Source organism: Felis catus, chromosome A1 (assembly GCF_018350175.1).
Source record: "Felis catus isolate Fca126 chromosome A1, F.catus_Fca126_mat1.0, whole genome shotgun sequence".
NCBI lineage: Eukaryota > Metazoa > Chordata > Mammalia > Carnivora > Felidae > Felis > Felis catus.
In genome coordinates, this window is record NC_058368.1 from 63,842,298 (window position 1) to 63,859,172 (window position 16,875).

Genomic DNA, 16,875 nt, shown 5'->3' on the forward strand with positions numbered 1-16,875 from the left:
GCCCACCTGAATCTTTCTCTATTCCCTGATGGAATTTGCAGACCATCACCAGCAAAAATCCCTCTATCCTCACCCTTTATCTCCGAGTGGAACTTGACATTCTTGTTCTAACTAAACCTTAGTACATCTTCCCTTCAATCTCTTCAAATACAGATTGTGGTTTTGGTGAGTTGGAGGTGAAGGGCAAGAGTGTTTATTTTCTTCTCCACGTGTACTTGATAATAAAGATCTTACATGGTACGCTTTTTCCCGCAGAGATTAGGATGAATTTTCCAGTTAATAATTATAAATATTGGGAAATCCTCAGCTGTTTGGACTCCAACAAAACATGTGTAGAGATTTCTCTTCATTTGTTTGTGCTATGGTAATAATACTTATTAATTTCCCAAAAAAGAATAATTATAATGGTTAATTTGGATTATACCACATGTAATGGCCCAATGTTCCTAATTAACAGTGAAATGTCCGCATTTAATTGGATATGTAAAGTTTTGTTTTATTTTTGGTTGAAATATATACAAAACGGCCCCTTTTCAACTTATTTAAATAGACTTTCAGCCTTTTTAAAGAGACCACCTATTCTAATAGTTTAGAACCTAGACTCTGGAGCCAGATAACTTGCATTTAGATTTAGGCTTCGCCACTTTGTATGTTAATACAGAAAATCACTTACTTGAGCAAACTATAGGAAATCACTTACATTTTCAGTGCTTAAGCTTGATTACATTTAAGATGGGAATGTTAATAAGAATTTTTAAATTATTTTAAATAATACTATTATTATATTCAGTATATAATAATATGTACCAGACTCAGTACCTGCTAGTATTCCACACTGTCATTTATCAGCCTCCTGACATTTATTATAACCTTAGATGTTTATCATTATTTGTTATTACAGTGAGATTACCCACACCATGAATGTGAATTAATTTACCAACAGAATTTAATAAAGTATCTAGCTTATGGCAAGTACATGGCAGAAGTAAGAGATTATTAGTATTAGTATTCTTTGATGTATTTTGAGCACTTTCCACCTGCAGGTGCAGGGACAGTGTGTGTATGTACAAATTCATTTAATTATCACAGCCACTACAGAAGATAGAAAGTATTCTACCTGTTTTCTGATGAGAATAAATATGGCATGGGGAAGTTAGAAAATTTATAGTCACATAAATAACATTTAACTGGAGTGGATTTAAACCTAATCGTATCAGGATATATTGAGTCTTCCAATGAGCCAAGGGTTGAAAGATATAAAGATGAACAGGACATGATCCGTGTCTCAGACGACCTCTGATTCCTCAGGAAAGGGAGTAAGTTACAAGCATTCTTAAAATATCTTTCTAGTGCAGGATGTAAATGTAGGGGGAAAGACCACTGGGCATCATCCTGTACTTTATTTCATGTGATTTCACAGATATTCTGTCCCACTGTCAGAACAGACACTATGATACCTATTTTATTAAAGATAAAATTGATGTTTGGGGAAGTTAAATGGCTCATATGATTTGTTTATGGAAGAGACTACACTAGAACCTTTGTCTCCTGAGTTTCCAAGTCAAAGAGTAGATATTTTTTTGTGTTCTGTGATCAGTATTGCAGTAGGATGAATATTGGCCTCTGGAGGTATCAGGGACTGATCCCTGCATCTGTAAATGTTACTTATATGGAAGTAGAGGTCTTTGCAGATGTGATTAAATTAATGATCCTGAGGTTGGGAGATTATCCTAGATTATCTGGCTGAACCTTAAAACTCCCATATGTATCCTTTTTTTTAAATATGAAATTTATTGTCAAATTGGTTTCCATACAACACCCAGTGCTCATCCCAAAAGGTGCCCTCCTCAATACCCATCACCCACCCTCCTCTCCTTCCCACCCACCATTAACACTTAGTTTGTTCTCAGTTTTTACGAGTCTCTTATGCTTTGGCTCTCTTCCACTCTAACCTCGTTTTTTTTTTTTTCTTCCCCTCCCCCATAGACTTCTGTTAAGTTTCTCAGGATCCACATAAGAGTGAAAACATATATTATCTGTCTTTCTCTGTATGGCTTATTTCACTTAACATAACACTTTACAGTTCCATCCACGTTTCTACAAAGGGCCATATTTCATTCTTTCTCATTGCCACATAGTATTCCATTGTGTATATAAACCACAATTTCTTTATCCATTCGTCAGTTGATGGACATTTAGGCTCTTTCCATAATTTGGCTATTGTTGAGAGTGCTGCTGTAAACATTGGGTTGCAAGTGACCCTATGGATCAGCACTCCTGTATCCCTTGGGTAAATTCCTCGCAGTGCTACTGCTGGGTCATAGGCTAGGTCTATTTTTAATTTTTTGAGGAACCTCCACACTGTTTTCCAGAGCAGCTGCACCAGTTTGCATTCCCATCAACAGTGCAAGAGGGTTCCCGTTTCTCCATGTCCTCTCCAGCATCTATAGTCTCCTGATTTGTTCATTTTGGCCACTCTGACTGGCGTGAGGTGATGTCTGAGTGTGGTTTTGATTTGTATTTCCCTGATGAGGAGCGACGTTGAGCATCTTTTCATGTGCCTGTTGGCCATCTGGATGTCTTCTTTAGAGAAGTGTCTATTCATGTTTTCTGCCCATTTCTTCACTGGATTATTTGTTTTTCGGGTGTGGAGTTTGGTGAGCTCTTTATAGATTTTGGATACTAGCCCTTTGTCTGATATGTCATTTGCAAATATCTTTTCCCATTCCTTCAGTTGCCTTTTAGTTTTTTTGATTGTTTCCTTTGCTGTGCAGAAGCATTTTTTTTATTCATGAGGTCCCAATAGTTCATTTTTGCTTTTAATTCCCTTGCCCTTGGGGATGTGTCAAGTAAGAAATTTCTGCGACTGAGGTCAAAGAGGTCTTTTCCTGCTTTCTCCTCTAGTGTTTTGATGGTTTCATGTCTCACAGTCAGGTCCTTTATCCATTTTGAGTTTGTTTTTGTGAATGGTGTAAGAAAGTGGTCTAGTTTCATTCTTCTGCACGTTGCTATCCAGTTGTCCCAGCACCATTTGTTAAAGAGACTGTCTTTTTTCCATTGGATATTCTTTCCTGCTTTGTCAAAGATTAGTTGGCCATACGTTTGTGGGTCTAGTTCTGGGATTTCTATTCTATTCCATTGGTCTATGTGTCTGTTTTTGTGCCAATACCATGCTGTCTTGATGATTACAGCTTTGTAGTAGAGGCTAAAGTCTGGGATTGTGATGCCTCCTGCTTTGGTCTTCTTCAAAATTACTTTGGCTATTCGGGGCCTTTTGTGGTTCCGTATGAATTTTAGGATTGCTTGTTCTAGCTTCGAGAAGAATGCTGCTGCAATTTTGATTGGGATTGCATTGAATGTGTAGATAGCTTTGGGTAGTATTGACATTTTGACAATACTTATTCTTCCAACCCATGAGCATGGAATGTTTTTCCATTTCTTTATATCTTCTTCTATTTCCTTCATAAGCTTTCTATAGTTTTCAGCATACAGATCTTTTACATCTTTGGTTAGGTTTATTCTTAGGTATTTTATGCCTCTTGGTGCAATTGTGAATGGGATCAGTTTCTTTATTTGTCTTTCTGTTGCTTCATTATTAGTGTATAAGAATGCAACTGATTTCTGTACATTAATTTTGTATTCTACGACTTTGCTGAGTTCATATATCAGTTCTAGCAGACTTTTGGTAGAGTCTGTTGGATTTTCCATGTATAATATCATGTCAACTGCAAAAAGTGAAAGCTTAACTTCATCTTTGCCAATTTTGATGCCTTTGATTTCCTTTTGTTGTCTGATTGCTGATGCTAGCACTTCCAACACTATGTTAAACAACCGCGGTGAGAGTGGACATACCTGTCGTGTTCCTGATCTCAGGGGGAAAGCTCTCAGTTTTTCCCCATTGAGGATGATATTAGCTGTGGGCTTTTCATAAGTGGCTTTAATGATGTTTAAGTATGTTTCTTCTATCCCGACTTTCTCAAGGGTTTTTATGAAGAAAGGGTGCTGGATTTTGTCAAATGCTTTTTCTGCATCGATTGACAGAATCATATGGTTCTTATCTTTTCTTTTATTAATGAGATGTATCACATTGATTGATTTGCAAATGTTGAACCAGCCCTGCATCCCAGGAATGAATCCCACTTGATCATGGTGAATAATTCTTTTTATATGCTGTTGAATTCAATTTGCTAGTATCTTATTGAGAATTTTTGCATCCATATTCATCAGGGATATTGGCCTGTAGTTCTCTTTTTTTACTGGGTCTCTGTCTGGTTTAGGAATCAAAGTAATGCTGGCTTCATAGAATGAGTCTGGAAGTTTTCCTTCCCTTTCTATTTTTTGGAATAGCTTGAGAAAGATAGGTATTATTTCTGCTTTAAATGTCTGGTAGAATTCCCCTGGGAAGCATCTGGTCCTGGACTCTTATTTGTTGGGAGATTTTTGATAACTGATTCAATTTCTTCGTTGGTTATGTGTCTGTTCAAGCTTTCTATTTCTTCCTGTTTGAGTTTTGGGAGCGTGTGGGTGTTTTGGAATTTGTCCATTGCTTCCAGGTTGTCCAGTTTGTTGGCATATAATTTTTCATAGTATTCCCTAATAATTGCTTGTATTTCTGAGGGATTGGTTGTAATAATTCCATTTTCATTCATGATTTTATCTATTTGGGTCCTGTCCCTTTTCTTTTTGAGAAGCCTGGCAAGAGGTTTATCAATTTTGTTTATTTTTTCAAAAAACCAACTCTTGGTTTCATTGATCTGCTCTACAGTGTTTTTAGATTCTATTTTGTTTATTTCTGCTCTAATCTTTATTATTTCTCTTCTTCTGCTGGGTTTGGGGTGTCTTTGCTGTTCTGCTTCTAGTTCCTTTAGGTGTGCTGTTAGATTTTGTATTTGGGATTTTTCTTGTTTCTTGAGATAGGCCTGGATTGCAATGTATTTTCCTCTCAGGACTGCCTTCACTGCATCCCAAAGCCTTTGGATTGTTGTATTTTCATTTTCATTTGTTTCCATATATTTCTTAATTTCTTCTCTAATTGCCTGGTTGACCCATTCATTCTTTAGTAGGATATTCTTTAACCTCCATGCTTTTAGAGGTTTTCCAGACTTTTTCCTGTGGTTGATTTCAGGCTTCCTAGCATTGTGGTCTGAAAGTATGCATGGTATGATCTCATTTCTTGTACACTTATGAAGGGCTGTTTTGTGACCCAGTATGTGATCTATCTTGGAGAATGTTCCATGTGCACTCGAGAAGAAAGTATATTCTGTTTCTTTGGGATGCAGAGTTCTAAATATATCTGTCAAGTCCATCTGATCCAATGTATCATTCAGGGCCCTTGTTTCTTTATTGATCTTGTGTCTAGATGATCTATCCATTGTTATCAGTGGCATATTAAAGTCTTCTGCAATTACCACATTCTTATCAATAAGGTTGCTTATATTTGTGATTAATTGTTTTATCTATTTGGGGGCTTCCGTATTCGGCGCATAGACATTTATAATTGTTAGCTCTTCCTGATGGATAGACCCTATAATTATTATATAATGCCCTTCTTCATCTCTTGTTACAGCCTTTAATTTGAAGTCTAGTTTGTCTGATGTAAGTATGGCTACTCCAGCTTTCTTTTGACTACCAGTAGCATGATAGATAGTTCTCCATCCCCTTACTTTCAATCTGAAGGTGTCCTCAGGTGTAAAATGAGTCTCTTGTAGACAGCAAATAGATGGTTCTTATTTTTTATCCATTCTGATACCCTATGTCTTTTGGTTGGCGCATTTAGTCCATTTACATTCAGTGTTATTATAGAAAGATATGGGTTTAGAGTCATTGTGATGTCTGTAGGTTTCATGCTTGTAGTGATGTCTCACAGGATCCCCCTTAGGATCTCTTGTAAGGCTAGTTTAGTGGTGATGAATTCCTTCAGTTTTTGTTTGTTTTGGAAGACCTTTATCTCTCCTTCTATTCTAAATGACAGACTTGCTGGATAAAGGATTCTCGGCTGCATATTTTTTCTGTTCATCACGTAGAAGATTTCCTGCCATTCCTTTCTGGCCTGACAAGTTTCAGTAGATAAATCCATCACTAGTCTTATTGGTCTCCCTTTATATGTTAGAGCATCTTTATCCCCAGCTGCTTTCAGAATTTTCTCTTTATCCTTGTATTTTGCCAGTTTGACTATGATAATGTCATGCAGAAGATCGATTCAAGTTACGTCTAAAGGATTGGATTTCAATGCCTGTTCCCTTCCCCAGATCAGGGAAGTTCTCAGCTATGATTTCTTCAAGTACACCTTCAGCACCTTTCCCTCTCTCTTCCTCCTCTGGAATCCTAATTATGCGTATGTTATTATGTTTAATTGTGTCACTTAGTTCTCTAATTCTCCCCTCATACTCCTGGATTTTTTTTACCTCTCTTTTTCTCAGCTTCCTCTTTTTCCATAATTTTATCTTCTAATTTACCTATTCTTTCCTCCGCCTCTTCAGTGTGAGCTGTCGTCACCTCCATTTTATTTTCTGCTCATATATAGCATTTTTTAGCTCCTCCTGACTGTTTCTTAGTCCCTTGATCTCTATAGTAATAGATTCTCTGCTATCCTCTATGCTTTTTTCAAGCCCAGCGATTAATTTTATGACTATTATTTTAAATTCATTTTCTGTTACATTGCTTAAATCGTTTTTGATCAGTTCGTTAGTTGTCGCTACTTCCTGGAGTTTCTTTTGAGGGGAATTCTTCCGTTTGATCATTTTGGATAGTCCCTGGAGTGGTGCGGAACTACAGGGCTCTTCCTCTGTGCTGTCTGGAGTAACTTGCATTGGTGGGCGGGGCCACAGTCAGACCTGATGTCTGCCCCCAGCCCACCGCTGGGGCCACAGTCAGACTGGTGTGTACCTTATCTTCCCCTCTCCCAGGGGCAGGACTCACTGTGGAGTGGTGTGGCCTCTGTCTGGGCTACTTGCACACTGCCAGGCTTGTGGTGTTGCTTTGAAGGGATCTGGTGTATTAGCCTGGGTGGATCCACAAGGTGCACAGGGGTGGGAGGGGCAGGCTCAGCTTGCATTCCCTTCGGTGATCTGGTTGGGGGGGAAGGGGGGTGTGGCACTGGGAGGGAGGCAGACCCGTCGGTGGGATGGACCCACAGAAGCACAGCGTTGGGTGCTTGCGATGTGCAAGCAAGTTCCGTGAGGGGAACTGGTTCCCTTTGGGACTTTGGCTGGGGGATGGGCGAGGGAGATGGCGCTGGCTAGCGCCTTTGTTCCCTGCCAAGCTGAGCTCTGTCCTCTGGGGCTAAATAACTCTCCCTCTTGTTGTCCTCTCGCCCTCCCACTCTCGGAGCAGAGCTCTTGACTTATAACTTTCCAGATGTTAAGTCCTGCTGGCTGTGAGAACACACTCTGTCCAGCCCCTCAGCTTTGCAAGCCAGACTCAGGGGCTCTGCCTTGCCGGGTGGGCTGGCTGCCCCTCCACTGCCCCGGCTCCCTCCCGCCAGTCCGTGTAGTGCGCACCACCTCTCCGCCCTTCCTACCCTCTTCCGTAGGCCTCTCGTCTACGCTTGGCTCTGGAGAGTCCGTTCTGCTAGTCTTCTGGCAGTTTTCTGGGTTATTTAGGCAGATGTGGGGCGAGTCTAAGTGGTCAGCAGGATGCGGTGAGCCCAGTGTCCTCCTACGCAGCCATCTTGCTCTAAGCAATCTCCCATATGTATCCGTAAAAGAGGGAGACAGAGAGAGATTTGCCACACATATACAAAAGACAGTGTGACTACGAGGCAGAGATTGATTGGATTTACACACCCACAAGCCAAAAAATTATAGGAGCCATAAGAAGCTGGAAGAGGGAAGGAATAGATTCTCTCCTAGAGCTTTTGGGGGGAGCTCAGCCTGGCCTGTCATCGTTTCAGCCTGATGGTTCTGATTTTGGCATCTGGCACAGTGAGAGAATAGATTTCAATTGTTTCGAACCACTAACTTTGTGGTGATTTGCTTGAACAGTAATAGGAAACTACTACAAGCATCTTCTGTGGTTGGGGGAAGTGTGCTCCTTGATCCACATTGTTGCTCCCTTCTCCTCAAGAAAAGCCCCTTGGACATGCCTGCCAGAAGACTCACTACACACTAGTATTCCAGACTGTCATTCATCAAACTTTTGGTCATCTTCCCTTATCAACTCAAGATTTATTACCTGGCACACTCACTTTCTCTTCACTTCTCTTGTTATCATCCTTGGCAGGTTTAACATCCACTGTGTAGCCAGTGTTCTTGTATCCACATGTGCCCTACATTAGATTCTTTTGCTTATTCGAAGAATTACCTCCAACAATTCCTATCCCCCTGCTCAGTCATTGAAATATTTATTTGTTGATCAAATGGCTCCTGTCAGCATATGAACATCCAGTAAATTCTCCCTCCTCATAAAACAAATAGCTTTGACCTCTTGTTTCCGTCCTGTGCCTGCCTTGGTTTTCTACTTCCATTATAGCAAGCATTTTCAAGACAGTTATCTATATATTGCCTCAATTCCTTTTCTCCTTTTTGCTCTCCTTCTGCTGAGGCAGCTCTTGTCAAGGTCAGTAAGAGCCTCTCTCTCGTTAGTTCCCATGGTCAGTTGTTATTCATCATCTCTGTTGATCTCTTAATAGCATTTGACATGATAGATTAATTCCTTCTACTTGAATCATTTTCTTCTCTTGGTTTCTGGCACACTCCACTTTTCTGATTTTCCTTTTCACTGTTTTTTTTTTTTATTTTTATTCTTCTTGCTGGCTCCTCTTACTTTCCTGCATCTCTGCACTCTTTTCCTATCTTTTTGCCTTAGTTTATTTCATCCAGTACCATGGTTTTATTCCCCATGCCCAACAATCTCCAGTCTATATCACCAAGCTCAACTTTACTCCTGAGACAGAAATTAGTTTATCTAACTCTATACTGATAAAAGTTTATTTGGACTTCTAATTGGCATTTGAATCTTAACGTGTCCAAAATGCAACTTTTAATTTCCAGCTCCCACCACACACAAATATGGTGCCTCCATAGACTTGCCTATCTCAGTAAATGGCACCTGTGTGGATTCAGCAGCTGAGGCTGAGGCATCAGAGGTATCAGCGATCCTACATTTACCCATTTTCTCTGCACCTTCCTCCATACAACAGCAAGACCCTTTGGATATAATTTAATACATGTGGCCAGTGTGATCACTTTTTGTAAATTATTCCACTACCATCACAGCCCAGTCCACCAATGTCTACCATAGCTTATTAACTGGACTCCCTGTTTTCTCTCTTGTCCTTGTCCCAACAGTCCATTCTCCACACAGCAGCCACTGTGATCCTTTAATATACAAACCACATCATGCTCTTCATGTTTTATATTCCCCAGTAGTTTCTCATTTCACAATAAAATCCAAATCCCTTACCATGGTCTGTGAGGCTGTTCTGATTTCTCTGACCTTTCATCCCTTCTCTCACTCACTGGTCTACAATCACATTGACTTTCCTCCTTTTTGCCAGTCAACAAGCTTCTTCACACCTCAGGTCCTTGCATTCTAGTTCCTGTGAACTCGCTAACCACACCCCATCTGCTCATGGCTGGTTTATTTACATCACTGACGCGTCTACTCAAATGTTCCTCGTTGGAGGCTTTCCTACTCACCTTATCTCAAATGGTCAATCCAGAGAAAATGAATTTGCCCAAACCAATTTACTAAAACATTTTTTTAATGTGCCAAATAACCGAGTATTACAGTTTTATACAACAGTCCTGTATTTGTAGACTATGTTTCTGGGTTTGTTTTAAAGATTATTAGATTTGACTTAAAGTCTTCATCCTATAACAACTTATGAAACAATCTACAGTGAGTTGGTTGACATTGATTTTAACTGTTACGTAAGTGTTTAATTGAGCTTCAATTTTTGCTAAAATCATAAATTGATTTCCAAACATAAATGATTTTAAAATGATACTGGTAATAAATGTGAAGCACCATGATAACCGAATTAGTGGGTAGGGAAATGGGGAGAAAAGTTGAGAAAGCATTTTTCCATGCAGTGCTTGTCTGAGGAGACCAGATTAATTACTGATATGTTAATTTTTGGTGATACAGATCAATATTCTATTTACTATTTATTTGTATAGCTGACTAATTTCTGAAGAATGATATTATAAATCATACCGCATAACATTTAAAAATGTCATTAAATTAATATTGTAGAAAGCTTTTATTACACATTTTGTTTTATGGAAAAGTAGAGGAAATATGCAAATATCAAAGGGATGAATTCAGTATAAACAATTCCAGACTGGAGAAATTGGTAAGACCATATTAAAATTATTGGAAGGCATTTTGTTAAAAAAAAAAGGCAGAAGGAGTTACAGTTCATTGTAATGTGTATGTGATAAAAACTGGTTGAGAAATTGCTCTTAAAATGATCACTACCTATCTACTCATATACCTACAATTCATTTCAGAGGAAAAGATAGTTTTTGGCACAGACTACCTCTGAAGTTTCAGGGTAGTAAGGAATTATCTATGATAGTAACAAAATTTGTGACTTGAGAACTGTAATGCACAAATATGTAAATTTGCTCTGAAAATTTCTCTTCGACCCAGGTACATATTGTAAAATCGTCTGATTATCCACAGTTGATATGATTTAATATTTCTTCATCTATTTCATTGCTATGTTTGAGAATATCTAGGGTCTTAAATTGTAATAGACACTTCAGACTTTGTATCTTAAAATGTTCATGTATCAAAAATAAAATAATAAAAATATGAAACGGGTCATAAAATGTCTGTTCATGTCATGCAGGGGAGGTTAGTATAACAGTAATTTCGCGATCATTACATTTTGAAATCCTCTTTATCATTAAAGCAATAAAAGCCCTATAAATATTGTTTCTTCCATTGTAAAAATCTACCTGCATATAAGTCTTCACTGATTTTGCAATTTGTCAAGTTTAATTTTAAATCGATATCACCTTGTTTTATCTCCACTAGTTGTATTTAAGTTTAAACCCTTGGTTTAAGTGTCAGTAATCATTTGTATGTACTATAAAATGTCTCTAAAGGGTATGTGGGCTGAAGAAAGTTGATGTAAGTTTTTTCTCATAGGTGTTTTGTTATTAAATTTTCACAGAATGTTAATGTTGAAAATTGAAGTGGATTCACATAAACTTCATGTATTCCAACTTCGCTTTCTACTTAATGAGATGATGCATAAATTAATTCTCTCATAAAGCCAGGAGAAATTACATTTTTTATTCAATCACTAATTAGATTGCATTTTCTTATTGAACCTACCACACTTAGGTATGGAAAGGAAAGCTGGAAGTTTTATGCCTTGGTAGACTTGATGTGATACCACTGAGAGGAAGAGCTTATTGAAATTCTCAATGAAAAACAACAAAAAGATTTTTTTTTTCCTAGTCTGTTTCCTAAATTCCTTAAGGAAGGCCTAGCAAATGTTTAATTATTTTCAACATGTGTTATAATTTTTGGCATATCAAAAGAAAACTGTTATTTGTATAGCTTAGGTGAGGGCTATGTTTTACTTATTAAAACTTTGTAATGAAAGGAACTGTATAGTTTCTCTTTATTTTTTTTTATTTTTTTAAATTTTTTTTTTCAAAGTTTATTTATATTTGGGACAGAGAGAGACAGAGCATGAACAGGGGAGGGGCAGAGAGAGAGGGAGACACAGAATCGGAAACAGGCTCCAGGCTCCGAGCCATCAGCCCAGATCCCGATGCGGGACTCGAACTCACGGACCGCGAGATGGTGACCTGGCTGAAGTCGGACGCCTAACCGACCGCGCCACCCAGGCGCCCCTAGTTTCTCTTTAATAATGAAGTAGAGATGATGAATTATTTAGCATCTAACCTCCCTTGGATTTGTAAACACCGATTTTATATATGGATTATTATTTTGCAGAACCACAAAATATTTGGGTTATTTGACAATTCTTTTGGCAAGTTTAAATTCTTGTTAAAATCATAATACCGATTCCATAAAATGGAAACACTCAACTCTATGATAAACACAGTAAGACAACAAAGTGATGGGTCTGTAAATTCACAGTTAATACAAACAACTAATTTTCATAAATTCAACTTCTGATTTTACCAACTTTTTAAAAAAAGATTAACACAGTCATCAAGTGGATTGGCTTCTAGATTATTCAGTTTCTGATATAATTGTTTATATATTAACGTTTTATATTAGGATAAAAAACTCACAAAAGTATGTTTATCCCTAATTCAAATGTATACAGAACAATTGTTTACATTTTCATCATTGATTGGATTTAAAAAATATTTAGGATCACAAATGTATACATTGAAAAATACTAACATATGGGGACACCTGGGTGGCTCAGTCAGTTAAGCATCAAACTCTTGATCTTGGCTCGGATCACGGTCTCATGTTTCTTCGGATAGAGCCGTGCTTTGGGCTCTGCACTGCCAGTGCAGGGTCTCTTTGGGGTTTTCTCTTTCTCAGTCTCTCTGCCCGCCCCCCCCACCCCCCGCTGGCTCTCTCTTTCTCAAAATAAATAAATAAACTTAAAAAAAATACTAACACATGTTTAGGGTTCAGCTAACTGGAATGTGTCAATATGAGATTTAACACAGATTGAAAGTAAAATCTTTAATCGTGATGAGTTAGTAGCATACCAAAAAAATATTACAGGGGCGCCTGGGTGGCTCAGTCGGTTGAGTGTCCGACTTTGGCTCAGGTCATGATCTCACAGTCTCTGAGTTTGAGCCCTGCATCGGGCTCTGTGCTGACAGCTCAGAGCCTGGAGCCTGCCTCAGATTCTGTGTCTCCCTCTGTCTCTGCCCCTTCCCTGCTCATGCTCTCTCTCTGTCTCAAAAATAAGTAAAACATTTAAAAAATATTACAGAATAAGTTCATTTAAAAAAGCTATTTTGTGTTTAGATATTCAGGAAATAATCAGAATGTTGATATTTGAGCACGTCTTCTCTTATTCAAAGATTAGCAAAAACAATACGTAGTTATGAAAACTAAAATTTTAATTTTTACAACATAAAGTAAAGTTTTAAAATGTTACCATGATAGGATTCCTAACATTTTAATACATTCCATTATATTTTGTTTTAAAAATCTAGATCAGGGGTGACTGGTTTGCTCAGTCAATTAAACCTCTGACTTTGGCTCAGGTCATGATGTCATGATTCATGAGCTCGAGCCCCACATTGGGTTCTGTGCTGTCAGGTCAGAGTCTGGAGCCTGCTTTGGATTCTGTGTCTCCCTCTCTCTCTGCCTGTCCCCCACTCACAGTCTGTCTGTCTCTCTCTCAAGAATAAATAAACATTAAAAAAATTACAAAAAATAAAAAAATAAAAATCTAGATCAGAGAAAAACTACTCTGAAATAAAATAAAAAAAGAAAATGTAAATATTAAATATATTATTTTTAATATTGTTTTCACAGAATAAATTAATTTGCAAAACCTATTTGTTATAGCAGCTGAAAAGACAAATTTCATATACCCCTGAATCATAGTAAGTTATAGATTACTGGGGCTCAAATTTTTAAATAAACCTTTTATTTTTTTTACTTTAAAAAATTGTGTGTTTGTACACCACTTAGAGTTGGCAGAAATCAGATGGAACATTTGTATTTCCTGGGGTAGCTTTCAACCTTTATTGCACTGAGAATTGTGTGGCAAGTATCAGCTGCACAAACAGGTCTATAGCATGCACCTTAGAAAAACTGGCGGAAAGTATGTAATCGTGCCTGTGGTTTTGGTCTCTTTAAATTTACACTTATTTTTTAAAAATGGCAAACATTGCTGTTTAACCATTACTGGCAAATAAACTCATTTTCAATCTACCTCATAATTTTTGGCCACACATAATTTGCTGAGAGATGTGAGCCTATATTATTGAGAAAAATATAAGCTTAGCAGTTTTATTTTGTTTCAGCCACAGGTTTAACTCACTTTCCACACGCACTCTTGAGGGTCTGTGAAAGCAGAGTGCAGTGGCTGACATCGCAGCTGTGGGGTGAGACTGTTTCAGTGGAATGCTTGCTGAACCACTCTATCAAAGCAGAGCAAACATTTTATAGATTATCTGTGAGGGCAGTTTTTCCAAAACTGGTTAGGTTGACAGAATCATGGGGGCTGCTTGTTAAAGGGAGATTCCCAAACCCAAACAGACCTACTGGGTTGTAAACCCTAGTGCAGAGACCTGGCAATCTGTATTTTCCTCACCCAGCCTAGGTGATCAGGCGATCTCACTTGGTAAAACAGCTAATCTCACTTGAAGCCTTCAACTGCTCACATTTTTGTTGAATACATAGTATGCAGCCTGCATTCTAGAGAGCACCGGGGATGCCTTCTCCTTTACAGACTAAAGTCTGTAATCCTCTATGTTGCAACAGAGTGACAGCCACCTTTAAAAACTGCTGCCTTTCATGGTAGGGCACATGCTGTTTTATTTTAGTTCAGGCTGCTGTCACAGAATACCATAGACTGGGTGCCTTATAAACAACAAACATTTATTTCTCGTAGTTTTGGAGACTAGGAAGTCCCAGATCATAGTGCTGGCAGATTCATTGTCTGGTGAGAACCTACTTCCTGGTTCATGGATGGTCATCTTCTGTGTCCTCACATAGCAGAAGGAGCAAAGGAGCTCTCTGGAGTCTCTTTTATAGAGGCACCAATCCCATTCATGAGGGCTTCACGATTCATGAACCTAATCACCTCCTGAAAGCCTCACTTCCAAATGTCATCCACGTTGGAGATTAGATTTCAACATATTAATTTGGAGGAGGGGTGAACAAACATTCAGTCCGTAGCAGGCATCTTGATATATCCCACTAAAGTTTGAGACCCAACATTAATTGGTCTCAGAACAGAATCAGAATACATGGGGCTGTATTTTACCTCTCGGTGCTTTTCGTAAAGGTGCTTGGTTTGGTTTGTTGTTGTTTATTTGTTTTTAGGAAATGATGGCATATTCATGACACAGTTCCATTTCATTAGTGGCTCTCACTGCACTTCTGCTTTTTATTATTTCATTTTCATTCTACTGTCGTTCCATCTCCTTTTATAATATATTCAATGGTCTGATTACTGAATCATTGTGTGGTCTTTTACAACCTAATTAAAAATAACGATGAGATTGGGGTTATGGGAGATAATTTTATTGATGTATTTTACAATTAATTATGTATTGATAACAGTCCAGCATCATTATTTATTATAATTAGGCTAATTATAAAATGTAATTACTAGAATAGCCAAGGTGTTCAACTGCTGCCTAAAGCTATCATTTTGAAATATAACTCTTGCTTACCGATTACCTCAACCTTCCTTAATTTGTGGATAAATTATTCTCTATTTCTGTGGAGAAATTGATTTGGGAGCATCAGTTACTTAAGTGAGAAAATAAAGTGTCCCACAGTTAAGTCTTTGGAGATCAGATGATGAGAACAACAAAACAGTGTTCAGAAGATGGTCACACGATTATTTTCGTCAACTAATAGAACTCATGACTCGCCTACTACTTAACAAGGTTTGCCAGTTAGGGCATTGTTTAATCATGAAATATTTTGCTTTCTTTTTCATTTGAACCTGGTAGGAATTCTAATGCAGTAACTAGTGTATAATCTACTAGCTTTCATTCTGGAAAAAAAAATTGAAAAAGCGTAAAAGTACAGTAGGTGGTGAATCAAGCATCTACCGTCAGTCTTTTATAAACAATGAACCCATGGTTGGAAATAATCTTCTCATCGACGCTTTTCTTCTGCCATTGGTGGGTGGTGGATGACCATGAAATAAAGTAAGTGGGAAACCACCATATCGTAACTTGTTTTTTATTTCAACACTTTTTGATTTCTTTACATTTGACTTTAGGAAATACATCTCATAAAACTTGCATGGTGTATGCAACCTTTTGCATACACCAACCTGCTGACCAACCTTTATCCTTGGAGCACTAAATTGGGTTCCGTAGGCTGAGCATTTTCCCATTTGAGTCCTTAAGTTGGTTAGGATGCTACTGTCTGGAGCAGACGGATGGACAGTTTCAGCATGTATACTAAGCCTTTCCATGTTTTACCTCTGCTCTTGTTACAGAAACCCTCGAAAATCTCATCAGACAAGCAGAGAATTACACCAGTATCTTCTTCTGCAACAGCTACAGAAATATGGCCTTAGAGGCTACAGCTTCAGTTCAGGAGTTCTTCAGTGATGTGGGGCTCTATTTGTTTGGCGCAGATGTTCATCCTGAAGAATTTGTAAACAGATTCTTTGACGGTCTTTTCCCTCTGGTCTACAATCACCTCATTAGCCCTGGTGTGACGGACAGTTCCCTGGAATACTCAGAATGCATCCGGATGGCTCGCCGGGATGTTAGTCCCTTTGGTAATATTCCCCAAAGAGTGATGGGGCAGATGGGGAGATCGCTGCTGCCTAGCCGCACATTTCTGCAGGCACTGAATCTGGGCATTGAAGTCATCAATACCACAGACCATTTACACTTCTCCAGAGAGTGCAGCAGAGCCGTCCTGAGGATGCAGTACTGCCCTCACTGCCAGGGCCTGACCCTCAGCAAGCCTTGCATGGGGTACTGCCTCAACGTCATGAGAGGCTGCTTGGCACACATGGCAGAGCTGAATCCACACTGGCATGCCTACATCCGGTCATTGGGAGAGCTGTCAGATGCCATGCATGGAACATATGACATTGAACATGTGCTCCTGAACTTCCACTTGCTTGTTAATGATGCCGTGATGCAGGCTCACCTCGATGCACAAAAGTTATCGGAGCAGGTAAGCAGCCACTCCACACTCCCTGACTGATTTCTTAGAACTCGAGGGTTGGCCATATACATAAAATTAAGTGACTATAAGCACATT

At 38.5% G+C, this 16,875-nt stretch overlaps 1 protein-coding gene across 5 annotated transcripts in view; it reads left to right on the forward strand.

The window, feature by feature from the left end:
* GPC5 (glypican 5) overlaps positions 1–16,875 on the forward strand; it is a 1,421,162-nt gene that overhangs the window by 257,148 nt on the left and 1,147,139 nt on the right. For all 5 annotated transcript variants that reach the window (XM_011281029.4, XM_045055062.1, XM_045055074.1 and 2 more), the window contains exon 3: positions 16,094–16,788. In XM_011281029.4, coding sequence (XP_011279331.2) covers positions 16,094–16,788 — 695 coding nt within the window. The remainder of the gene's footprint in view (positions 1–16,093; positions 16,789–16,875) is intronic.